At 41.1% G+C, this 26,734-nt stretch overlaps 2 protein-coding genes and 1 pseudogene across 2 annotated transcripts in view; 2 read left to right on the top strand and 1 right to left on the bottom strand.

The window, feature by feature from the left end:
* The window catches only part of VEPH1 (ventricular zone expressed PH domain containing 1), a 221,833-nt gene that overhangs the window by 37,555 nt on the left and 157,544 nt on the right, over positions 1-26,734 (top strand). The window contains exon 4 of the mRNA XM_036756099.1: positions 8,379-8,553. Coding sequence (XP_036611994.1) covers positions 8,379-8,553 — 175 coding nt within the window. The remainder of the gene's footprint in view (positions 1-8,378; positions 8,554-26,734) is intronic.
* On the top strand, positions 9,157-9,619 carry LOC118847567 (annotated as a pseudogene).
* Positions 18,431-26,523, bottom strand: PTX3 (pentraxin 3). Its single transcript, XM_036756098.1, has 3 exons — positions 26,391-26,523; positions 25,079-25,435; positions 18,431-19,044 (listed from the first exon to the last, which is right to left on the bottom strand). Exons 1-3 carry the CDS (start codon positions 26,521-26,523, stop codon positions 18,431-18,433), a joined length of 1,104 nt encoding a protein of 367 aa, XP_036611993.1.

Genomic DNA, 26,734 nt, shown 5'->3' with positions numbered 1-26,734 from the left:
TAATAAGTGTCTAAGACCAGATGTAAACTCAGGTCTTCCCTAATCCAGGCCCAATGCTCTATCCACTGAAGAACTTTGTTGCCCCTTTCTTGCCCCTTCATGAAACATCTGCATGAGCCAGATTGTCAATAAGCAATTATTAAACTCTTACTATGTTCTAGGCACAGTACTAAGTTCTAAGATAGAAAGAAAGGCAAGCACCAACACCTTTGGGAAATTGAGGAAATTCCCAGAATGTCAGCAGATTTCTAGACCAGGTTCTTCTTGAAGCTCCTAGGAAAATGCAAAAATAAGATTTTGACCACCACAGACCCACAACTGACTTCAGGTGGTAAGTGCAACCCTGGGGAGAGCCAAAAAGAACAGAAACACATGGCCAATAGGTTGTACGTTTGCTAATGCAGGTGATAGGAAGGCTAAAATGAAACCCTATAAAGACCATAGTTGGCATTTCATGATAACCTAGATCAAGCAAATTACTTAAACTCATCTTCAACATCAATTTCAATGTCTTCCACTAAGCTTCTCCCCAGAACCGTCTAAACAAGGCTAGAAGTCAGATTATTTTCTTCTTCCCAGTTCTTTGCCTTGGTCTCTTTCCTGCCCAGCTCTCCACCTCTGCAGCCTTAAAAAGCTGAAACACTGAATATTTTATTAGATTTGAATGTACTCAAGTCATTGAATGTATCCAAGCAAAAGGTACATGAGACAATTCAGTAAAATGGAAGGAGCTTAGACTTAGATTTAGAAGACACGGTACTCCTTGTGACCTTGAATATATCACTTGACCTCTCTTTGTTGTTGTTTTTCAGCCATTGAGTCACATCCAATACTTCATGACCCCAAGGACCATTACACACCAGGCCCTTCTATCCTCTGTAGTCTCTTGAAGTCTGTCCAAGTTCATGTTCATCGTTTCCATGACACTATCCCTCTCATCCTCTGCCATCCCTTTCTCCTTTTGCTTTCAACCTCTCCCAACATCAAGGTCTTTTCCAATGAGTCCCATATTCTCAAGCATTTAAACTTCAGCTTAAGTCTTTGAACTTCCAGTGAATAGCTTGAATTAATTGCTTTAAGTATTGACTGATTTGATCTCCTTACTACCCGAAGGACTCTCAAAAGTCTTCTCCAGCACCACAATTTGAAAGTGTTCATTCTGTGGTACTCAGCTTTGCTTATAGTCCAACTTTCACAGCCATGCATTGCTACTAGATAAACCAAAACTTTGATTATATAGACCTTTTTCAGCAAGGTGATGTCTCTACTTTTTAGTATGCTGTCCAGATTTGCCTAGATTTCCTTCCAAGGAGCAAGTATCTTTTAATTTCATGGCTGTGATTGCCATCTGCATGGATCTTTGAGCCCAGGAATATAAATCTGATGCTGCTTCCATTTCTTCTCCCTTTATTTGCCAGGAAGTGATGGGACCAGTTGCCAAGATCTTAGTTTTGGGTTGTTGGTTTGGTTTTTGGTTTTTTTTGCAATAAGCTTCAAGCCAGCTTTTACACTTTCTTCTTTCACCTCATCAAGAGGCTTCTTAAGTCTTCTTCACTTTTTGCCATTAGAGTGATATCAGCTGCATATCTGAGATTGTTGCTATCTCCCCTGGCAACCTTAATTCCAGCTTTTAATTCATCCAGCCTGGGATTTCACATAGTGTACTCTGCATATGTTAAATAAATAAATAAAGCCTTGTTGTACTCCTGTCCCAATCTTAAACCAATCAGTTGTTCTATATGCAGTTCTAACTGTTGCTTCTTGGCTTACATACAGATTCCTCAGGAGACAAGTAAGATGATCTGGTACTCCCATCTTTTTGAGGACTTGCCACATTTTGTTGGGATCCACACAATCAGGGGTCTCAGTGTAGTCAAAGAAACAAAAGCATATGTTTTTCTGGAACTCCCCCTCTTTCTCCATAATCCAGCAAATGTTGGCAATTTGATCTCTAGTTTCTTTCTCTTCAAAAAACCAGCCTACTCTGCTGGTAATTCTGAGTTCATGTATTGCTGAAGCTTAGCTTGCAGAATCTTAAGCATAAACTTACTAGCACATGAAATGAGTGCAATTACTTGGTAATTTGAACATTCCTTGGCATTGTCCTTCTTTCAGATTGGGACATAAACTAATCTTTTCCAATCCAGTGGCCACCATTGAGTTTTCCAATTTTGCTGGCATAGTGACTGCAGCCCTTTAATAGCATTGTCTTTTAGGATTTTAAAAGCTCAACTGGAATTCCATCACCTCTGCTAGCCTTATTGTTAGCAGTGCTTCCTAAGGCCCTGCTTGACTGCATTCTCCAGGATGTCTGGCTCCAGATCAGTAAGCACACCATCATGGTTATTGGAGATTTTAAGGTCTTTCTTGTATAGATCTTTTGTGTATTCTTGCCACCTCTTCTTTATCTCTTCTGCTTGTGTTAAATCCCTACCATTTTTATCTTTTGTCATTCTCATTTTTGTACGAAACATTCCCTTGATATCTCTAGTTTTCTTGAAGAGATCTCTTGTCTTTTCCATTTTATTGTTTTCAACTTCTTTGCATTGCTCCTTTGAGAAGCCTCATCTCTCTTTGCTTTCCTCTGGAATTCTGCATTCAATTGGGTATATTATTCCCGTTCTCCTTTTCCTTTCACTTTCCTTCTCTCCTTACTTATTTTTAAAGCCTCATCAGACAGCCATTTTGCTTTCTTGCTCTTCTTTTTCTTTGAAATGTTTGTTGTTGTTGTTGCTGCCTTCTGTACAATATTGCAAACCTCTGTCCATAGTTCTTCAGGCATTCTATCTACCAGATTTAGTCTCTTAAATCTATTCATCACCTCCATTTCACATTCATAAGGGATGTTATTTAGGTCATACCTATACAGTCTGATGGTTTTCCCGACTTTCTTCAACTTAAGTCTGAATTTTGCAATAAGAAGCTCATGATCTGAGCCATAGTCAGCTCCAGGTCTTCCTTTAACTGACTGTATAGAGCTTCTCCACCTTTGGCTGCCAAGTATTTAATCAGTCTGATTTCTATATTGACCATCTGGTGATGTCCTTGTGTAGACTCACATTTTGGGTTGTTGAAAAAGACCAGTGAGTTGTCTTGACAAACCTCTGTTGGTCTCTGCCCTGCTTCATTTTGTACTCCAAGGTCAGATTTGCTGTTATTGCAATCATCTTTGGATTTCCTACTTTAGCATTCCAATCCCCTATGATACATGGGCCATCTTTTTTGGTGGTATATCTAGAAGATGTTGTAGGTCTTCATAGAACTGATTGACTTTGGCCAAAGTGGTTGGAGCATAGCCTTGTAACACTATGATGTTGAATTGTCTACCTTGAATTCAAACAGAAAAGCAGTACGGGGGTATAATCTCAAAAATCATAAAATGATACCTGTTCAAATCCAAGACAAACCCTTCAATACTTGACCTCTCCGAACTTCAAAACTTGTAGTACCTACATCCCAGAAGCATTGTGGGTAGGACATTCTAACCTGAGCACGAGCTCTGAAATGTCCTGTTGTAGAGGAGATCCCATCATGGGGGGAGATGTTGGATAAGAAAACTTCCAAAGCCCCTTCCAACTCTAACGTGCCATGTATGATTCTATAGGATTGTAAAGAGTGTGGGTGAGCAGCCATGGTCTGGTCCAGCAAATCTCTTAACACAAAAACAAAGAATATGTTGAATCATGGGACTTTCGATAATCTCAACCAATGCCAGTTAACTTACAGAACTCATTTTCTCAGAGGTGATGACAATTCAAAATAGCATGCAGTTCAAGACAAATTTCTGAACAGTAGGAGAAATGATAAAATTTCACAGAAAGAACATTTGGAACCAGAGGCCCTGGGTTCAAATTCTACGCTTATTACCTGTGTGGCCTATAGTGGGCATTTAATAAATGTTTATTAATTTGATTTGATTTAGCCTCTCTGGGCTTTGGTTTCCTCATTTATAAAAGTGGAGGAGGTTATTGGCCTAGATTAGACAATCTAATTGTTAGAGGTCCTTTCTACTTGTAAACCTTCAACACTAAATTAGATCAAGGACTTGCTGCATAAGATATAGAATAACCCTAACTTTACCCTTCTGGACCTGTTTCCTCATCTAGGAAATTAGAAGACTGAACTAGATTGCCTAGAAGGTCCATTCCAGCTCAAAATTTGTGATCTTTAAATTTATTAGGTCTATACTTCCTCCTCTTTCAGTCCACCTTTATTCTTTTGGGAAAAGTGGGAGGGAAGGACCGAATCCACAAATCCCATTAACGGATCCTGAAGAGTCACAGACTGTCTATATACCTGCAGGCAACAAGAAGAAAACTCCAATTCCCCCTTCCCCCACCCACTGGTTTCCCACCCCCCACCACCACCACCTTTGTCAGCTAGGTGGTGCTGCAGTGGATTGAGTGCTGGGTCTGCAGTCAGGAAGACTCATGTTCCTGAGTTCAAATCTGGCTTCAGACACTTACTAGCTGTGTGACCTTGGACAAGTCACCTCACCCTGTTTGCCTCAGTTTCCTCATCTGTAAAATGAGCTGCAGAAGAAAATGGTAACTCACTCCAATATCTTTGCCAAGAAAACCTTAAATGGGGTCACCAAGAGTCAGGCATCACTAGAAAACAACTAAACAATACTACTACTGAAGACTATGTGAGGCTTCACATTTCAAGGGCCTGGGGATTTTGGACCTGAACACTTGAGAATCCTGGAGCCATATTGTGCATATAACTGATCTGGATTTTTGGGCTTGACTTCTTAAATGAAATTGTAGGAGAAGAAGGCCCTGAAAGTGGAGGTGATGTAAGTCTGTGGCTTTATTGGGCTATTAATTGAACAGAAGTAAATACAACTGTGTGACACAGTCTCTTTATAATGGGCTTTCAATGTAGCAGAACAGATATACCCAAAGTAAAAGTCATCTGAAACACTTATCTCTCCAGGAGTCTTTGGGGTCTGAGTACTTCCCAGGATTGATGGCCTGGAGGCCCTAAACCAAACCAAAGACTCCATTGAATGTCTTTGATTGGGCTAGTGGAGCAGAAACCTTTGTTTGTACACACACATATACGTGTGTGTGTTGCCATGATCTCATCATTGTGAACACTCTTTGCCCTATGAAGTTCACAGCCCCTCCAAACCTTCTCATCATGTGAGATTCTTGCCTGTGTTTTCCCACGAATCCTCCTTAGAGGGTCCAGCCAATGTATGGAGACCAATGGATTAAGTCAAGGCAACCCACATTGATTGGGTACCTACTATGGGTCAGGCACTATGCCAGGCTCTGAGATTGAAAGAAAAGGAGGGGAAAAGTTAGAAATAATAGTCTCTACTCTCAAGGAGATCACAGGGTAGTGGAGAGGTGACCTACAAAGAACTACATCTAAATAAGATATAGTCGGGATAAATTGTAGATAATCACAGAGAGAAGGCACTAGCATTAAGGGAGGTCTTTTAAACATGATTTTAGTAGATGCATTTTGTTTTAACAAGACAATAGACAATAGGCAGCATGGTATCAGGGTAGGGCCCTGAACTCAGAACCAAGAGAATCTGGCTTCCTTGTCTTGAACACTTCTCCCTCCTCCTGCCAGCAGGCTGCTTGAGATCCCACTCGTGGCTGGGGGGGGAAGCTGAAATTCATGCCCAGTCAGGAGGCTCCCCATCCTCTCAACCTTCATGCCAATCCCCTCTTCTCCTTTTCCTTTTTCAGCCGTCTACTGAAATCCCACCTTTCTTTATCAGAAAAAACCCAGAATCCCTTTCCCACTCTCACCTTGAGACCCACCACCTCCTTCCCAATGGGGATGGGCTTCTTCTGTGGGCCAGACACCCAGATGCCTCCTAGACTTTGCCATCAGCTTTGTAATTGTGGCCTTACTGCCCTACAACTGAGCTCTCCTACATGTGTTGTGGTCCCTAATTAGGTCGGGTGGGGGCACCTTGAAGGCAGGGATTGGCTTATTCCATTGTGCTTCACTTTAGTTTTGTTGGGTTTTTTTGAGTTTTGTTTCTGGAGGCATTGTGGTTAAGTGGTTAAAACACTGGCCTCAGAGTCAGGGAGATAGGAGCACAAGTCCCATCTCCCACACATACTTACCTAAGAGGCCCTGGCCAAGTCACTTAAACTGTCACTGTTTTGGTCAGCTCTCAAAGACTCTGAGAAGATGCTGACCTATTTGGGTAGGAGTAAATTTTTTTATCGAGAGTTCCAGACTACACCAATGAAATCACAAGTCCTGGAAAAACAAAACACCACACAACCGGCATTGACTTTATTCCCACTGTTAATGTGTATATTGTTCCTTGTTGCCTAGCTTTCTTCATTCTATATCACTTTGTGAAAGTCTTTTGGAAAAACTCCCTAACTTCCTAGCAATTGTTATTCAGCTGTCTTAAGAAATTTATCTAAACACATTTTTATTTGTCATCACAGTATAAGATACGTCATAATTCTTTTTTTGATAAATTAGGTAGAAAATTATCTCCAATAAAAACTGTATTGACAGTATCTCCCTAAGCTACACATTGGCAGTGAAAAATAAACAGAGTGGTTGCTTAAAAATGTCTGTTGAGTTGAATTCACCAAAATGATTTCTCAGAAGAGAGTAACATTAGAAGGGAAGACTTAGGTCTATTTTGGGTTGGTTAACAGGCATCACTAACATTTTTAGAAGGGGGGGAAATGAAATCTAAAATCTTAATGAAAGTTGGCTTTACCTCATTTTTTGTATTATTGTAATAAACTCAACTTTCACAATGAATGTTCACACACAAATAAATCTATAAATAAGTGCTAACTTTAAATTATTTATGTCTGGATGCCACAAGAGTCATTCTGATACATTAAATTGGGAGTTAGGCTTGGGATCAGGAAGGCTTGGCTCCAAGTCCCATGTCTGACACATTGTGACTATGTGACCCTGGGCAGGAGACTTAATTTCCCTATCCCAGGCAGATCTTGAAAATTATAAGGAATAAGCAAGGCCCCAATCTGAGTTAGTGGAAGGAATGTCCACACTGGGAGTTCAGCCACACATGTGAATGAAGTCACGGTTCCTTAAAAAAGACAAAATCATTATGATGGAAAAAGAAACAGTAACCTTTCAACATAATGAAAATTGATTTCCTGAGGGCCTGTGAGAGAGCCCAGGCCCTCTTGACTATTAATGACCAGTTATTGTGTTGTTGCTTTTTTTCCTAACAGTCTTTTTTTTCTCATGAGTGGGACTTTATGATTCCTGTCCTAGAAGATTAGGCTTTGCAATTTACATGCCAGAGAAATCCTGATAGATGACTGCCCCCTGTCTTTATGTCTCTATCCTGCAAGCTAGTGAATTTCCAGTCTTTATATTCAGATCTGAGATGTGGGAAAACTGTAGCTTAATTAGTCTTACTTGAGAATTATCTTTAAGTAGAATCCAAAAAGTCCATGCACTTAGACTCCAATAGGAAGGTAATTCTTACTTCTCCATTGACCTTCCACTTCAGTGCTGTCTCCCAGAGCCATAACTAGGACTTGATAGCTGGTGCCTTGTCCCAGAGCATCAAAATTTAGAGAACTCTAAAATTTAACACTTGTGCTTCTTCATAGACTTCATAGACTCTATGTAAGAAGAATTTTTTTTAAAAAGTTAAAGTAAGAAACTACCTATGCCTTGTACTGTTAATAACATCCATCTGTGAGTCATTATGGTGAACAATTTTCTCCCCACACACACTCAGCTGAAATTGTCTTAATTACTTTTATTTTGTTTCCACATCATGAATTACAAAGTTGATTGAAGGACTTTGTGTTGCTCACCAAAATCATCAGTCCCAGCCTTGACTCATTCCTGTCCTGTGCCTTGCTTGGAACACCTTAATTAGATTAGTGTCCTGGTCTTCAGTCATTTTGTAGCTTTTTTAATTTACAAAGTGCTTTAAACCTGAAGTCACTAACTAGCTGGAATGTTTCTGGCTTTGTGGTCTAAGAAGCCTGGTCTGGGGCAAGGAAATCTCCTTCTGGAAAGGAAATGCCCATTCTGGCAAAGTCTGAGAAACCAAAGTGTTGGATTTGGAGTCAGTGACATCAGAAGACTTCAGTCCCAATCCTGTCCTGCCCCTTAATATCCATGTGATGTTGGGCAAACCACTCTCCCTCTCTGGGCTTCAGTATTCCTTCTGTAGAATGAAGGGATTGGGCTCTAAGGTCAACATTAGGCTGCAGAAATCTCAAGTTAGGTGCTAACAGTCCTTTCAACTGTCTTGCCTCTACACTTGTTCATCTATTTTCTTTTAGGTTTCATTAATTCAAATTTAACATTTATGGTATCACCAAAGAACAACTTCTTAAAAGGTCCTTTGGTGGCTCATCATCTGTTGTTTGCTTATATTTCCTCAGAATTATAATCGACCTCCTGTGATGGCATTAGCAGTCCCAGTGGCAGTGAAATTTCTCCAGAGGGGTAACAAGGAGCTGTGCAGAAATATGTCAAGTTACTTGTCCCTGGCTGCAATCACCAATCCAGATCTCCTGGCTGAGCACACCGATGCAATAGTAAAGAGCATCCTGAAAGGTACAGTGGGCACATTGAACCTCAGATCATCTTCTTAGGTGATTTTTTTTCAATACTTGAGTTCTCTCTGTTTAAAAACAATCTGGTCAAGTCGGACAAGTGTGTTATGAAGAGAAGTTTTTTTTTTGTGTAGATTAAGTGCTGTTTGAAGGGCAGCATGGTATAGTGGAGAGAAGGCCTGACTTGCAGTCCAGAAGAACTGATTCAAGTCCTGACACTGACAGAAAGCAGTTGTGTTAGAAGCGGCTGGGTGGTACAGTGGATAGAGCCTTAAACCTGGAGTCAGGAACATCTGAGTTCAAATCCAACCTCAAATACTGTGTGACCCTGGGCAAGTCACTAAAATTCTGTCTGCCTCAGTTTCTTCACCTGTAAAATGGGGATTAATAATAATACCTATCTCTCAGGATTGTTGTGAAGATCAAATGAAATAACATTTGTAAAGTTCTTTGCAAAACTATGTACTGTGTAAATTCTAGCTAGTGATGATAATAATGTTTGGGAGAAGCAAGAACTTACCTCTTAGCTTCCTCAAACAACTCTCTAAGACTATAATTACATAGAAGCTGCTGACCTACATTGATGAAGGGCTCCTTTCCCGCCACCATGGCCAGATACCTAGCTCAGATCATCGTGATGGGGGTGCAGGTGGTTGGAAGGGCCTTTGCCCGGGCACTCTGGCAGGAATTTGCAGCCAGCCGGGCAGCAGCAGATGCTCGTGGGCGAGCTGGTCATCAATCCGCAGCCGCATCTAACCTTTCTGGACTTAGCCTTCAGGAGGCCCAGCGGATCCTCAATGTCTCCAAGCTGAGCCAAGAGGAATCCAGAAGAACTTTGATCATTTATTTAAGGTAAATGATAAATCTGTGGGTGGCTCCTTCTACCTGCAGTCAAAGGTGGTGCGAGCTAAGGAACGATTAGATGAAGAGGTCAGAATCCAGGCCCAGGACGAGAGTGAGAAAGGGCAGCAGCCCAAAACGTGACCTCTTATCCTCACCTATCTTTGCCTCAGTGTGAACTATTTATAGCTCGGTAATAAATATCTTTTCTGCAAAAAAAAAAAAAATTGTGTTCCATCAATACCAGGAGTGGTTCAAAACTGATGAAGTCGCAGACCTAGTCCCACCTCCCCCCATTTATGCCATATATCAGCTGTTCTTTGTACTCCATATGCTTTATGAAATAAACATTTGATTTCCAAAGGAAGGGAAGAATCTGTAAGACTGGTAGAAATCAAAATTTTACAAGTGAATGTTGAAAACTAAAAACAAATAAAGAAATAAAAATGTTTTGAAAAAGAACTGTTGCAAGAGCTCCAATGGGACAATGTCTGCAAAGCTGAGGAAGTGTGCAATCCAATAGAAAAAGTCAGGAGTCAGAGGTCCTGCATTTGAATTCTGTCTCTGACACTTATTATCTGTGTAACCTAGGGCAAGACCCTTCTCCTCTCTGGGACTCAGTTTCGTCATCTATAAAAAGAGGCCAGTAAACTCAGTGACCTCCAGGACTCCTAGCTTTAAGGACCTTAAAGTGCTATTTAAATGTTACTTCTTTAATGTTAAAATTCCCCAGTTCAAATGGGAAATTAGAAGAGAAGAGTTGCCTGCCTTTGTCTTTGTTGGTGAGCCAAGCTTCTTGAGAGGATTCAGGCAGTGTGGTCCAGTGGAAAGAAGGTTTGACAGAGAGCTGACTCAGAGCAGCATCATAGGACCTGAATTAAAATCTCTGCTGTGCTACCTTTGGGCAAACCACATTCCATTTCTATGCCATGTATTACATGCTATTCATATTCTAATTTTCTATCTGACTTCCTTGGTTGTTCAGTTCTTTCAGTTGTATCTGACTCCTTGCGACCCCATTTGGGATTTTCTTGGTAAAGATCCTGGAGTGGTTTGCCATTTTCTTCTCTAGCTCATTTTACAGATGAGGAAACTGAGGAAGTAGTGACTTGCACAGGATCATACAGCTAGTACGTGTCTGAGGCTAGATTTGAACTCAGGAAGATGAGTCTTCCTTACTCCAGGCCTGTTGCTCTATCCACTGTGCCACCTAGCTTCCCTCTGCCTTCCTTACCTATCTCTCGATTCTAAGGTCTATGAGGAGACGAGCCTGACTTTTCTCACCTTTGTACCTCCCCTGGCATCTAGCACACTGTTCTACACACAAAAGAAACTTAATAAATGTTCATTGTTCAATTATCATTGAAACACTTAAGGCCATTCAGCTACATGTTAACAGTTATCTTTGATTTCTCTTGAGTTAAACTCCGAACTCTTTGAGGCCAAGAACCATGCCTTACACTTCTTTTGAATTCTGCCAGTCTCTAGCACAGTTTGAGAGCACATAGTGGGTTATTTCCATAAAAGATTTTTTTATTGAATGAGTGAAGTAAATTCAGTTCAATTTAAGAAGCATTTTTTTTAATATTGACTGGTCACGTGGAAGGGGCAAAGCATGATCACCCAAGTACTTCATTAATATCTCCTCAACGTCAGGAAGAAGCAAGGAAGGCCCTCCTCATGAGCAAAGGGGAGAACAAACACCAGAATCATACAGGATAGGCAGGGATGATTGGGAGGCGATGTGAATCATTAGAAGGAACATTCTAAATTTATGAGTTCAGAGATCCATTGGAGTATTATATGCCAGGCATTGGGCATATAGAGACAAAAATATTACAGCTTCTGCCCTCAAGGAATATACTTTCACCTGGAAATAAAGAAAATGAAAAAATAGGCGACCCGTTAGAAGGCACTTTTTAGGCCTGCAGACTTGGAGTCATTTTTCTGATCTATTATAGAGAGGCAAAATAAGTCAGTCCACTATTTCCCACATGTGCTATGAGTTTCAAGGCACCATGATGTGGCAGATAGAGAGATGGCCTTGGAATCAAGAACACCTGGTTCAAAGTGTCACCTGCCACAGATGAGCTGTGGGACTCCAGGTAAATAACCTTTCAGTGTCCCCACCAACTCTCTTGGAATAGAAGCGACAGAGGTTTGCTGATGATGCTGACTGACTAAATGGCCATGGCTGAGAAGGGAATCACCCCACTGGGAGTTCCTCATACCAATAAATCACAGATCTGGAATCCCAACAAAAAGTAGCCTAGCCTTAGTCATTGCTAGCCTGATGTTTTTCAGGAATATCAGACCCTACAACAGTTTTTAATGGACCTAAACTGTTCCACAAACTTGAGCCGCCTCCCCACACCCCCAACAGGTAACGATTGATGTATCTATTAGCAAAGAGAAAGATTTATGAATATGAGCTATCCTAAATGTTTATTATCCTAACAGCTTGACTGATGCCATGTAATGAATGACTGTCATATATGGCAACGAAGAGCCTGTAACCCCCAAAAGAATCACTAAAGTCTTGGAGGCACATGATACAATGTATCTCAGAACAGAATTCAAGGCATATCTGGGTGATGTATGGGGAATCCTTTGGTAAAATTGGGGTCTTGAAACAAAAATGCATGGCATTGCTGGTACCTCAAGAAAAGTTCTATGATGTCTTCTTTCAGGTGAAAGGAAAAAGACCAATAAGCAATGCCTTGAGTGCTTTGCTGCGTTGCCTTGCTAATCTTTTATCAGCTATAATCATTAGGATAAGAAATAACTGTTTGATTTATAGTTTGAGCATTGTCCCAGGTAAAAAAAAAAAAAAGCAAACCAGCCTCTGTGTAACCAAACTATGATGCAGTCTCAGGGAAATTCCTGTGTTAGATAACCTTAGAAGTGTAACTAAACCATTATAAAGTATGTTATCTTAAGTGTGTGAACATGATAATCATACCTATATATTAATCTTTATATTAGAATGATAAAGTAAGCCAGTCCTGGAAAGGGCTGACTGAGATATCAAAGGGCTAATTGAGACACCATGGAAAGTACAAAGTTGGGACATAGTGACCTGCAAAATGCAATCTTGCATGAATCAGCTTCTATGGGATTTCATTGTGTAGTACATGAATCAAGAGACCTATAAATAACTGTGAAATCTGTATCTCAGGGTCTCAGGCTGTACTGGATGGGCTGTAGACACCACATTTCTTTCTCTTAATAAAGGTTGGTTTCTCTGCCCAGAGAGGCTTCCCATGTTCTTTTTTACAAAGCTTAATTCATCTTAGAGGAAGGCGCTGTTAAAGACAGGAACAGGTCACCAAGTAAGTAATTTCAACACCTAAAAGATGCATCCACAGGTGAAATTGGAGAAGGCACAGTGGAAGACTGGGGAAAGCAATAATTGGGAGACAGAAGATCTGGGTTCAAACTCCAGCTTAATCCCTTACTATCGGCCAAGTCACTCAGTCTCCCTGGGCCTCAGTCACCTCATTTGGAATGCTAGAATGTTGTATTGGATGGCTTTCCTATTCTAAATCTATGGTGCTTTATTATTACTAAAATACAGTAAAGTAGAAATGGATCAAAACTTCATCCCGACTTACAGAAATCAGTTTTGAGATAGCCATGCACCATGGAGAACCCAACCGCTTCTGGAGCCTGCTCAGATGTGCACCGTCTTCGTTCTACCAGCAGATGTTGCTAGAAAGTAGAACAAGGAGCTGGAAGCTTTGGAGAGAATCTACGCCTACGCTTCCCCCTGAAAGCTGATAAAAAGGGATGGCTCTGTATCCTTGAGCCTTTCCTCATCTAGGCTAATAAAGCCCATGGAACTGATCTATTCGTCCGCATTAGATGGGCTGTTAGTTAAATACACTTTATTCATGATAGGCTTTCACTCTGTGTCTTTGTTTTTGTCTATGAAAGGACATCGCTTTAATGCACAAAAGTGAGCTGGACAAGGAAATGGCAAACCACTGCAGAATGTCTACCAAGAAAATCCCAAATAGAGTCACAAAGAGTCAGACACAACTGAAACGATTCAACAACCAAGAAACAAACAACAAACAGCTGTAGCTGGAAATCTCTTTTATAATACTGCGCGTGGTTGACAACAGCCTGAACCAGTGAGTTCACTGCACACCTGAGTGAATGAAGGTCTAAGGCTGTTATGTTACTTGACCAAGCCCTTAACCCCAGGAGGTGCTGAGAAATGGATAAAAGGAAAGATGAAAACATTTGATCATTAGACTTCTCAAACAGTCATTTATTTCTTCAAGTAGCACTTAATAACAATTGAGTGGAAATAAGATATCCTTTTAATTCAAAGCACTCTTCTACAATCAAGTTCTTCTGGAAAGCGGTAGAGTTTAATGAGGAAAAGATAGTGTCATATTCCGTGAAATTATTGAGCCTTAAACAATAATGAAGGGGACAGTGTCGGATAAACCTGGGAAAACTTGTATGAACTGATGCAGAAAGAAGTGAACCGAACCAGGGGAACACTTTATACAATGACAGCAACACTATAAAGATGAAGCAACTTTACAAAGTGTAAGAACTTTCATTGATGTGGTGACCAGCCATGATTGGAAAGGACTGATGATGAAACATTAACTCCTTAGTAGAAAGTGATGGACCCAGGATAGAGAATAAGTCATCAATTCTGGACATGGCCAATGTGGGAATATTTTTCTTTATGCTTGATTATACATATTTCTTTTCCAGGGATTTGTTTTTCTCTTTTCTCACTTGTTGGGAGTAAGAGAAAATAAATAATTATTAATTGAAATGTATTTATTTTCTAAAATAATATTCTTGGAATTTAAAGGCCAGGATTCAAATTTCTGTTGTAACACTTATTAACTTAGTCAATTAGTCTCTCTGAGACACGACTTCTTCATCTGTAACATGAGGCAAATAATACTTCAACTACTCCCTTGATAGATTTTCTTTACAATAGACCTGTGATTTCATAAGTGTGGAGAGCTTCCTCTTCTTAACCAGCTCAATTCCTTCTTTCCAACTTAGAAACTTAGAGAGTTGCCTGGGGTCACTGAGAGGTAAAGGGACTTATCCAGAGTCACAAAGCCAGGATGTGACAAAGGTGGCAATTGAACCCAGGCCTTCCTCACTTCCAGGCCAGTTTTCTGTTTACTGTGCCATACTGCCTTTTGCTCTCTTTAATATTAAGTAAGATATTTTAATATCTATATCTAAATATAAACATGTATATAAATATGACTTAAATATAATTCCATTTCCTAATACATTTGAATTATTGTTTATTTCATATGACTTCAAACTTTCAAAGCAGCTCCACACATTCAATCATTCCATGATATCTAGGCTGCATGGCATAATGCATAGAAAATCCTGGTGCTGGGAGACATATCCCACCTCTTCACATCCCATTTCTGATATTTTCTAGATAGATGATCCTGAACAAATCTTTTAACCTCTACCTGCCCCAGGCAACTCCCTAGGTGGGTTGTAATCTGCTTTGGTTGGTGGGGCCAGTTCCCACACCCAGCATTCCCTGCATTAAGTCATAGATCCTTCATGTAGGTAGCATAGTGGATAGAGCATTGAGTATGCAGTTAGGATGACCTGAGTTCAAATCCAGCCTTAGATACTGCCTGTGTGACCTTGGCCAAGTCATTAAAAAAAAGTCTCTGTTTGCCTCAGCCTTCCTCAACTGTAAAATGGAGCTATTAGCAGCATATATTCGCAGGGTTGTGAAGATAAAATAAAGTATTTGTAATGCACTGAGCACATAGTAAATGCTTATTCCCTTCCCTCTTCTCTTTCTCTTCATTTTTTCCCATGAGTAGATATCTATCTTTCTATCTATCATCTATTTGTCTACATATTTTATTTGTAAATTGCTTTACTTTTAAATTCACTCATACAAATGCAAATGTATATTGAGAATCCTTATCCAGAGTCCATTGAATATGTCCAGTTCATTTTAGGACATTTTGGATCCAAGCCCTTTTGCTAGAAATAGAATTTATTTTCCTCTCTGCTTAGTGGCTATATCCATTATGCCCGGATTCATGAACTACATTATTCAAACAGAAGTCTGAGTTTTGCTTTAGAGTTGATAGTGACTTTGACTTGGAAATGCAGTATGGATGCATGATTTTCCTACAGACCTCACCCAGGTGTCCATCAACGTGGCTCTATGAATCTCACAAGTGAAATAATCCAAGTCATGTAGTGATATTCTAAGCATCTAAAGGTGTCCTGACAACTGCTTAGAATCTCTATGCCCATGGCGTCTCTAAACCTCAAGGGATGAAGATGGAGCATAGTCTAGGATAGGTCAATGTGTGGCCACATTCCAGCTAGGATTTGGCCATTACCCCAGAATACTCATTAGAAGGTGCTTCTTAATGGCTCCTTGGACTTCTTTGCTTGCTAACAGCTTTCTAGAATACACTAAGGAGGTAGAGAAAGAATACATGGGAAGAAAGTCAACTGTAGCTAATGTTAAGGGAGAGTATGTCTCCCATTAATGGGCTACGAGGTCAGTATCAGTCAACAGTGTAAAATACGAGCCAAGCTCGTTCACCTACAATGAGAAAGGTGTAGTGTCCAGGATGGGAAGGGTGTTAGTACCTTCATCATTTGCCCTGGTCATACTACATCCGGAATGTTGTTTTTGGTTTTCATAAGGGCATTAATAATCTAGAAAACCTTCAGAGAAGGGAAACCAGGATGGAGAAGGATCCCATGGTCATGGTTAACAATCAGAATTCAAGATACTAAATTTGGAGAAGACTTAAGGGGATAGGATAAATTGTCTTCAAGTATTTGAAGGGCTCCTTGTAGGGATTTAGCAAATGGAAATCTTGTTCAGAAATAGGTTGGACTAGTTGGCTTTTGACCTACTTGGTAACTGTGAGATTTTATTAGTCCCTCATGTAAGTGAAGAGAACATCATAGAGATCAGACCCTGGAGGAATGCCTGCTATGGAATCTTGCTCTCTGATTGACAAGTCTTTCCTGAAACCCTTTCAGGAAAGTCCTAGCCATGCTTCACTTCACCCCTCTATTTACCTCTATTTCCTCTACAGCCTCAATGAATCCACAAGCATTTATTAAGCATCTACAATGTTCAGGGCACTCTGCTGGGCATTGGGATATAATAAAATAAGTGAAATAACCCCTACTCAAAAGGAACTTGCATCCTAATGAGGGAGACAAAGTACCTGAGTGTCCCTTTCCTTACCTCCATTTCTTCAGCTCTCCGGTTTTGTACCTATGAACCATGATCCAATGACCAGAGTCATGGTCCCTGGATGGGATGTGCCAATCTACTTCCTTATGACCCCACTTGCCATCCTTGTAAACTTCTGAACCAAAGTGGCCCTCCCTGGCCACCACTCCTCTGTTTGCTTTGTAATGCAAGCTCCCGTCTTTGCTTTGAACGTAAGATCCTCAACTACACGGACTGTCTTTACTTTTGTATTTATATTTCTCAATGCTTAGCATAGTAAGCACTTACTAAATGCTTCTTTGTTAATTACTCGTTCATCTATTTTAGTGATGGAAATTATTAGAATTGCTTTTTCAGTCTCCTAGATCCCTCTATTAACAACTCTAACTTGTTACCTGTTAGTTATGCATTTTTTGATGCTTTGCCATGGTGGCCATTGTAAGAAGAAATGTACGGTTATCCCCATGTTATACAGCCTAGCAAGACTTATAGAACTGTAGGATTTAGAGCTGGAGAGTGCTTTAGAGGTGATCTAGTCCAGAGGTGTCAGACATGTGGCCAACAGGCTACAGGCCCACAACACTCCCGAGTGCAGCCAGAAGCAGATTAAAATGTAATTGGGAAATTAACAAAATCAATAAAAATACAGTAAAATATAGATAATGTTACTATGTGGACTTCTAAGTCAGTATGTATCCCACAGGGATCCTTATATAAAGTTTAGTGGCCCCTGTTTTTATTAGAGATTGACAACACTGATGTTGTCCACTCCCTACATGCTACTGATAAAGAAAAAGAGGCATGTCCAAGATGGTGACCTACACAGATCAATCATAGATTTATAACTGGAAGGTACCCTACAGATAATCTAGCCCAATCCTTTTCATTTTACAGATGAGGAAACAGGTGCAGGGAAGCAAAGAGACTTGGCCAGTGTCAGACTATGAGTAAGTGGCAGAGTCAGAGCTTGGCCTTTGTTTTCTGACTCCAAACCTAGCCTTCCTTCCACTCTGGCTTCTTGTGTCTTGCTTAATAGAAAACTGGATTTTAAAGCAAGCATATTTATATCCCTTGGCAAACAGCAAAGATGAATATTTAAATTGTATCTTAAGATCTGCAAATCCTCTACTTTTGTTGAGAGAAAAAAGTGTGAGTTGGCTTCCATAGCTAGGCTCAAATTTCACATTTAGAAATGACAAGTTAGTTGGATAAAATACCTTTCTTAAAATTTACAATAGAAATTTACAAAAATAGCTTTAATAAAATTATTACAAAATCAATTTACAATATAACTTATACAACCATCTCCTCAAAATACAACATTGGATTATAACAAGTAAACTACATTTGTTTTGTTAAGTCACGTCATAGTATAAATAATACTTCATCATCATATTTTTACGAGTGTTACATACCAATAATGATGGATAATAAACAGCACATGTTATTTTTATGACTCTTTCAATAAAAAAATTCATATCTGGCCAAAATAAAGCCACCCATAGGGAAATAGAAAACATAGTTTCAATTTGTTTTGTTTTTCTGTTGAACAAAAGTCCTATTTAATTATGTATGAGTGTACAGTATTCAATTTGAAAGCACCAAGTAAACACACACACACACACACACACATGCTTCTCCATCATCTTATTCCTTATTTTGCCAAGATAATAGCTCACGTAAGGATGAGCTTCAGAACCCCTCAGCCTCAGCTTTCCCCTTCAACGGTCTCAGGTTTCCATCATGCACGGAGGTTGAATGTAAGAGTATTCTTCTTTGGCTTCCAATTGGGATATTTCAAAATTTAGGAAATATACTGAGCTCCTCCATGTGCCTGAATCTCTGTAACTCCCCACCCAACAACATTGCCCCTGATGTGACAGGAGTCATCGCCTCCTGTTTGTCTGATCTCATCACTGCTGAGAACTCGGTCCCAGAGGTTGAAGCCAGTGAGCCTTCCAGAGAAGGCCAATGTTTCATCGAAGCCACCACCCACACAGCAACCATTCTTTTCTTGGCCAATTTGCAGAATCCCACCCTCTGGGATGATGTGACCAGTGGCCATCCTAGAGCCAGTGGCTGCCAGTTCTCCATTGATCCAAAGGGATGTGACCCCTTCCTCTGAGTTCCATGTGCCACAAAGATAGGTCCATGTTCCTAGGGGAACCACAGAGTTGGCAACAAGCTTGTTCTGGTCCCCACCCACCACGAGCACAGTGGACCAAGAGCTAAGGTAGAGCTGGATTTCATATGGATTCCTCTTTGTGCCATAGGAGAACAAGACAGTTTTATTTAACACGTCAGTCGCCCTGACCCAGATACAGGCACTGAAGGAGCGAAGTTTCATTTCAGTCACTGGATGAACACTGCCAAAAATCTTCTTGGAACGCATTGGGAATAAAAGTGCTGTATCACAACCTGTTATAGAAGCAGAAACAAAGATAGACACATGAGCAGCAATTGAAATCCATTCAGAATGTATCCTGGAAATGGAGGTGGGGCAACAAAGAGAGACCTTTTAATGATCACATAGGAAAAAATTGTGCAAAGGTTTAGGTGATGTCCCTTCTCTGCTCAAGATCCTTTGATTTTATCACCTAGGATAAAACCCCTCTCTCTGATATTTAAAGCCATCCATAATCCATCTCTGGTCAACATTTCTAGCTTTATTTCACATTACTGCCGCTCACACACTCTAGTTTCCAGGCAAATTGGTGTGCTTGCTGTTCCAAACTTGGCATCCCATCTACTATCTCTGTAACTTGTCCAGAGTATATGCTCTTTGCCTGGAATGTTCTTCCACCTCACTCTTGGGATTCCTTTGAGGCTCAGCTCATGCATCACTTCCTGTGAGAAGCCTTTTCCCCACCCCTCCTAACTCTTAGTGTTCTTTTCTCCTCAGAGGATTGTGTATCTGTTTATCTCTCCAATTGAACATGAGTCCCTGAAGTGCAGGGACTCACTCACATAGCCACCAGCCTGATACAGGTCCCATTGCCTTTCACTTGGAGTGCTGCATTTGCTTTCTAATTGGGTCCCTCACCCAGCATGTCTCCCTCCACCCCAATTTATCCTCCCCACATCAGCCAAAATGATTTTCTTCACTCTCCAAATTCAAACTTCAGTGGCTCCCTATTACCTCCAGGAACAAATATAAAATGCCCTATTTGGCATTTAATGCCCTTCACAGGCTGACCCCTTCCAGCCTCTCCAGTCTTCTATCTTCTCCCCCTCCATCTGTTCTCTGATCTAGCAACATGGTTCTTCTTGCTGTGTCTTGATCACGCTCCATTTCTAAGACTCCATGCTTTTTCAGTGACTGTTCACTATGCCTGGGATGCCCTCCCTCCCCACCTCTGCCTTCTAGCTTCCCTGGCTCAAGTCCCATCTTCTTCAGGAGGCCTTTCCTGATCATCTCCACTGAAAGAGCCTTTCCTCTGAGAAAGCTCTTATGTACTAAGTTATTTGCCATCCTGCCTCTTCTGCTAGAAGATGAACTCTTGGGGGCAAAAAAGAATACATTTGCCTTTCTTTATAACACCAGCACTTAGCACAGTCTGGCATATAGGAGATACTTAACTGATATTTGTCGACTTGACTTAACCTAAGATTCAGATTACTCCCCATGCATTTAAAGTATTCAATCTGTGCACAATTTTCTAGGAGCTCCTGTACCATGTAAAGTGATATGCTCTTCCTAATGGCTCTCCCACTGGGAGAACACAGTGGCCTAGAAAGTGATCCTAGGGAGGATTCTAGTATGATAGGATGAGAGCTGAAAGGGCTCATAGAGGTTAGCTCATTGGCCCCTTTGAATTTATAAATCCGACTCAGACACAGGGTGAGATGAACTGACTTGGCCATGGTCACAAAAGTAGTAAGAATCAGCGTCAGAATTTGAATCCGGGATTCCTACCTCCAAAGCCAGCACTCTTTGGACTGTACCATATCTAATCAAGCAATACAGGAATGAGCATGGTGCGAAGGCAGTCACTGCCTTGTATTAGCTCTAGAGCCCACACTATAAGACAGTCTAGACAAGTCACTCCAGGATAAAGGAACTCAATTAAATCCATTCCAATTTTCTGAGCTTTCTCTCAATCCATTTTTTGATGAGACACTGCTTCTTTTTTAAAATTCACTTAATTGTGGGGTCTTCCCCAAAGAATCACACTGAATTCAGTTCACTGAAGATCAAGGAACTAAAAGGTCCTCCAAACAACTTATAAGCACTTTGAACATTTGCTCTCCTCCATGCTAGTCAAAGAATCTCAATGAGTGGGAGTTAAGTGGTATGATGAGAAAATTGGAGTCAGAAAGACCTGAGTTCAAACCCTACCTGGGATATTTACCAAATTGTAAACTTAGTCGCAATAAGTCACTTTAATTCTTCCAGCCTCAGTTTCTTTATGTGTAAAATAGGGATAATGATATCACCTACTTCACAGGGTTATTATGAGGATGAAATGAAGTTATCTACATAAAATGTTTGGCAAATCTTAAAGTACTGCAGAAATGCTAGCTGCTATTGTTGCTGATGATGGGGAGAGGGATTTCAGAAGAAATCTAGTTCATTCAAACCATGCTAGACCAAGACACACATCTAGTCACTCCCTATACACATCTAATCACTCATCTACCAGTCTTTGCTTACCTGCAAGGGGAGCCCATTTTCTCTGAGGCAGCTTAGTCCACTATGGGATGACTAATTATGAGGGAGGGTAGTTCCCCACCCCCTTACATGAAGCCTACATCAATGCCACTGTGAAACTCCCACTCATTCTAGCAAATCATCTTTTAAAATGGAGGGACATTCTTATCAAATGGTTACTTAATTAATAATTTTTCTGGTTCTTTTATCCAAAGCCAGAGCAAATGAAAACCAGCTCTTCAGAAGACTAATAACAGTATGATTAGGAAGTCCAGTAAAAGCTAGGCTGGCAGTGGACCAAGATGTAAGAAATCAAAACCAGTTGCTAAAAATGTTATTGTGAATAGTGAGGAGAAGATTCCTTAAGAAGTACTAAGCATGACACAGATACACTTTTGAAACTAACCAAATTTGGCTTTTTCTGACTGTGCTTATTTATTTTAAAGATAAGGAATGCATGATTTTAGGCAATTTCCAAGACTCATGGAATCACAGGAGTTAGAGAAGGAAGGGATCCCAGACATCATTTAGTTACATTCCCTCATTTCACAAATGAAGTAACTGAGGCTTAGAAATATTAAGAGCTTTTTATTCAAAGCCACAGCTAGTTAGTGACAGTGTCTTTGCTGGAAACTGGAATTCCTTACTGCCAACTGAGTGCCCTCTTCACTCTCCATGTGTGAAAGTGAAAATCAAAAAAGAGGGTAGTTCTCCAGATATTCCAATATTATCTAATACACTTAGAACAATGTATTTCATCCTATGATGTACTAGTCTGAAATGGTATTCTAGTAAGGTAGCAAAAATGACCATATGTCTTCATACCCACCTGCATTTAATTTCATAGTGCTAATGGAAGGAGCGTGATGTATTGGGCAGAGTGCTGACCTTGGCATTGGGAAGACCAAGGTTCAAAGGCCACCTCTTAACACTAGCTGTGTAACCATCGGCAAGTCACCAAACCTCTCTGTAAAATGGGATAATAACACCTCTAGTACCTACTCACAGAGTTTTGGGGATGCTCAAATGGGATAATATATGTAAAACACTTTGCAAACCCTAAAGCACTAGAAATGTCTCAGTGAAGTTTTAATCTGATTAAGCTTAATAAGTTTAATGGTAATTAATAATGGCAACCAGTATCATTGATTTTCTGTTACTTTCCCCTGCAGTACTATTAAACATTTCTCATTATATAACTCAAGCCAATACTTTGTCATTATAAGTTGTTTTGTGATATATTAGCAAACAAGATTGAAGAAATACTGGAATAAATCTTCAAGGTATAATGGAGAGTCATGCTTTCATGTGACAATTTTATTTTTTAAATAAAATGTCCAATGTTGCTTGCATTTTCCTCCCTTCAATGGTCCAACCATTGATAGGGAAGGATTTTACTGAGTAGCAGGGGTGGCCAGAGGAAACTACTGGAGTGGGACAACTCTCAGAGAACCAGGAAGATGGGGGAGAGGGGGCGGTAGCTTCTCCTGATTTCCTGTTAAAACAGGCAAAAACAGAATCATAGATTTAAAACTAACTCAACCCCTTTATTTTAGAAGTAAGTAAACTGAGGTTGACAGAGATTAAATGATTTGCCCAAGGAGAAAAAGGTAGTAAGTAGAATGTTAAACTCCTTGAGGGTAGGAACTGTGTCATATCTTTGTATCTCCTGTTATTAGTGCGGGGCCTGACACATAGTAGGTGCTTACTAAATGCTTCTTGCATTGAAGACAGTGGGTCAGGATTTGAACACAGATCCTCTGACTGTTCTCCCCTATTTTCAGTGTTCTGTTTGGTCTTTTGGAATATAGGGCACTATTGTATATTTGGTATCTAAAGCAGCTGGGAAAGAACTGTAGAAGTTACATTTTCCTTAAAACCCTCTGTTATATAGATATAGGCTGCCCTGGAGCTGCAGCTACTGATCTGCAAGAGCTTATTGTTAAATTTTCAGTGTAAGCATTACATCTCAGAAATTGGCAAATGGCTACAGAACAGGACTCGACTTAGAATTTTCTTGATTTTCAAGACTTAAGAAGACTTAAGAAGAAAAATGTCAATAATGGTGATTCAACATAAAAGTGTATAGTATATGCACATCCCCCCGCCCCAGATCTGGTTGTTAAACATCTACCAGCATACCTCTGGTTTTATCTTGTTCACCAGATCATAGGGATTTGGCATATTGTGACCCACACAAACCATGATTCTGCCCACCAAGCCAAAGTAGTTCCCACTTGTTTTCTTTTAAAAATTGGCTTTGGTGTGGCAGGGGAGAAAGAGAAAGGACCTGAGCTTCTGGTTTCAGTTATCCTGGCTGTAAAATAAGGAATTTGGTGACCTCTCAAAGTCTGTGACTTCAGGAGCACTAAATAAGTCTATGACAGGTTTTGTCTAATTTGATAGTCTCTTATTTAGATGGTCTATCTAATCCTTTCAGAAAACAAAAGTTAAAAAAAAAAAGACTGAAACATAAATTTACCTTTTCCTAAAGAGATATTTTCAACTAGCAGTCTGTCCCTGGTGGTTTCCCCAAATTCCATCTTACAAAGGTATCTCTCCCTGACCCTCCCAAGGCTCCCCACTCCATCCAGCTCATTTCACTACAGCATTAGAGAGGCAGTGCAGGAGGATTCCTCTGGCCCCTCAGAAGATTAGTTTCTACCTCAAAGCATGAGATTTGATAGGTGCTGGTTGCTATTATCAATCAGAGCTGTCCTTAAAGACAAGCAGCCAAGCTGGAAAAAGGTCCACAAACCTAAAGTTAGACTTTGCCCAACCTACCTCTCTTTCTCTGGAGACCAGAGATTAAATTTACAATAAAAGTAAACTAGATGGTGCACTGGTCCTGAAGTCAGGAAGACCTGATTTCAAATCTGACTTCAAATACTTACTAGCTGTGTGACTCTGGAAAAGTCACTTAACCTTGTTTGCCTCAGTTTCCTCATCTATAAAATGAGCTAGAGAAGGAAATTGCAAAGTACTCCAGTATCTTTGCAAAGAAAACCACAAATAGGGTCATGAAGAGTCAGACATGACTCAACTAACTCAATGACAACAAAGCTAAACTGAGGACGGGGCCTCATGCACAGGCCAATCTGCAGCTGAGGGAAGGGAGGATGAGAAGACCATTTTTTTTAATGAGCCAGTAGAGTTTAAACTGATGGGCTAATTCCAGAGTGGAATAGTTTATGTGCATTTTAAGGTGAAAGCTGCTACCACTTGAGAGGTGTGTGTGTGTGTGTGTGTGTTTCAATTCTGGAAAACAAACTCCTTTGAGAGGCAGTTTGATGTAGTGACACAAGGCTGAATTTGGAGTCAGATGACCTAGGTTCAAATCTCATATCTGCCATTTAATATCTCTATCCCTTTGGACAAGTTATGTAATTTCTCTGGGTGCCAGTATCTGTAACTCCCACATCCCTAAAAGGTGAGACTCAACGATCTCTAAATTACCACTTAGTAGACTCTATCTAGATCTATGATCTCATGATGGAGAATAACTCATTAATGTTACACTTAGATTCATTATCTCATTAGGCCTTCACAACCCCTAGGAGGATAGATCGTGCTATTATGCTCCGGCAATTCCATCAAAGACACTAAAGAAGGCTTTTTTCAAGAAAAAACAGAGGCTGGGTTTTGGCTGAGTTCAGAGACCATGCGAACTTTAAAGGCTCTTTGGATCTTGGGGTTTCTTTGGCTATGAGACTTACCCAACTCCCAGTGGGAAGCTCAGCCGATTGGGTGGCAGGCGGCCAGACAAGGGGAGGTGGGGCGGGGCAGAAGGCTGTCTCTTACCTGCAGGCAGCGAGCGCTGTCCAGCCCACCTCCGCAGGGCTCGCAGCTCCTCCAACACTGGCAGCAGCGTGTTCCCTGTTGTGTCCGGAGCCCTCTGCCAGGCGCTCTCCAGCTTGGCCAGCCGGTGCGTCAGGCCGCGACTGGCCAGCAGCAGCTCGTCCAAAGTCCTAGCTAACCGGACAGGCTCCTGGGCTGAGCCGTACGTGCGGGCCACATCTGAGCGCAGACCCCGCAGCTCAGCAGCCAACACTTCCTCGGCCGCCTGCAGCAGTCTGTTCTCGCGCATCTGAGAGTTCTCCAGCATGATGAAGAGCTGATCCCACGCCGTGCGCTCCTGGCGACAGTCACACGAAGAGCCTGAATGAAGTACAAGACGCTGGTGTCAGGGGCCCACCTGCGCGACCACAAGGTCAAGGAGTTGGGCAAAGGCCCACGCCACCTCTCCTCCCTCTCCTCCGTAGCCCTCTCTGCTTGGCCCAAAGCCCGCTGCCCTCGCGGTCCTGAGAGGTCTAGGTAAAGTCTAGTACGGTGTTTCTAAAAGTCTCACCTTCCACATCCCTTCCAGAGACATTCAGAAAAGTAATGCATACAAACTGTGAGGGTGCATACAAGCCCTCATGGGATCGCCTTGGTGGTCAAGAAATAACCTTTTTTATCCGCTTCTGGTTACTTATTTCTGTAGTAAACCACTTTTTTTTGGGGGGGGGGAGGGGTTGCTGTGACAGACCTGTGATTTACAGTGTGAGGAATGGGAACCCCCAATATGGAAACCCTCTCAGAAATTGGGGTTCCACAAAATTTCTGTGTCTTAGACTATTAGTTACCTGGGTAATAACAATTTGGGACTTATCCAGTGTCCGACAGCTAGTGCGTGTCAGGGGGCAGAATTTGAGCCCTGGTCTTAGGGCCATAGGACCACACATTTTGAATTGAAAGGTTCTTTAGGGGCCACATAGTACAATCTCATCATTTTACGTATGGAAACTGAGACCCAGGAAATTAAATGACTTGCCCACAGTCTCACAGATAAGTGCCAAAGGTACAATTCGAACACTCTTCCTGACCCAGAGCCCACCTCTCCATTCGCTGGGTGAGTCGGGTTGCCTCTCAGACCACAGCAGTTCCCCTCCTCCCTTTCTTGTATTTATATTAAATTACTTTTCAAAGCTTCCTCTGCTCTAAAGAACTCCCTCTTTTCAAAGGAAACTTCTTGAAATAACCTATACTTGCTCCAATACTGACCACCCGCAACGCACACAGAGCAGGCTTGGAACAGCTGAGGGTAGCAGAGAAACAGTTAACAGGCACTTACTGTCGTCAGTGGGATGTATTCCATTCTCTATTTCGTTATCCAAATTCACGTACATGAGATTATAGTCGTCGGTGTCCTCAGCCGACAAAGCAGAACAGAAAGCACAGAACAGAATTACTCGGAGATGCTGCATTTCTCCGGGAGAGACGGCGAATGCACTTCTGCGGATTTCTGCAAAAGTCTGCTAGGAGCGAGCCGTCCTGGAGCAGAACAGAGAATGAGAGCAGCAGGCTGGGAAACCTCTTAATAAAGGTCCGGGCTGCCGAAAGTGAATGAATGAGGAAAGCTGGTGGCACCGGGGGGGTTGGGGGCTGAAATAAGAATGCCTCTGGTTATTGGAGGAA

This window comes from Trichosurus vulpecula, chromosome 4 (genome assembly GCF_011100635.1).
Source record: "Trichosurus vulpecula isolate mTriVul1 chromosome 4, mTriVul1.pri, whole genome shotgun sequence".
In the NCBI taxonomy this organism is placed as follows: Eukaryota; Metazoa; Chordata; class Mammalia; order Diprotodontia; family Phalangeridae; genus Trichosurus; species Trichosurus vulpecula.
The sequence above is the reverse complement of the archived record's forward strand: the minus strand, read 5'-3'. Positions and strand labels throughout refer to the sequence as shown.

Excerpts from the sequence above, each read along its gene's own strand:
- PTX3 (XM_036756098.1), bottom strand. The coding sequence starts at position 26,523 with ATGCAGCATCTCCGAGTAATTCTGTTCTGTGCTTTCTGTTCTGCTTTG. Across the intron at positions 25,436-26,390 it reads AATACATCCCACTGACGACA|GCTCTTCGTGTGACTGTCGC; the intron begins GTAAGTGCCTGT and ends TACTTCATTCAG. Across the intron at positions 19,045-25,078 it reads ACAGCGCTCGCTGCCTGCAG|GTTGTGATACAGCACTTTTA; the intron begins GTAAGAGACAGC and ends CTTCTATAACAG.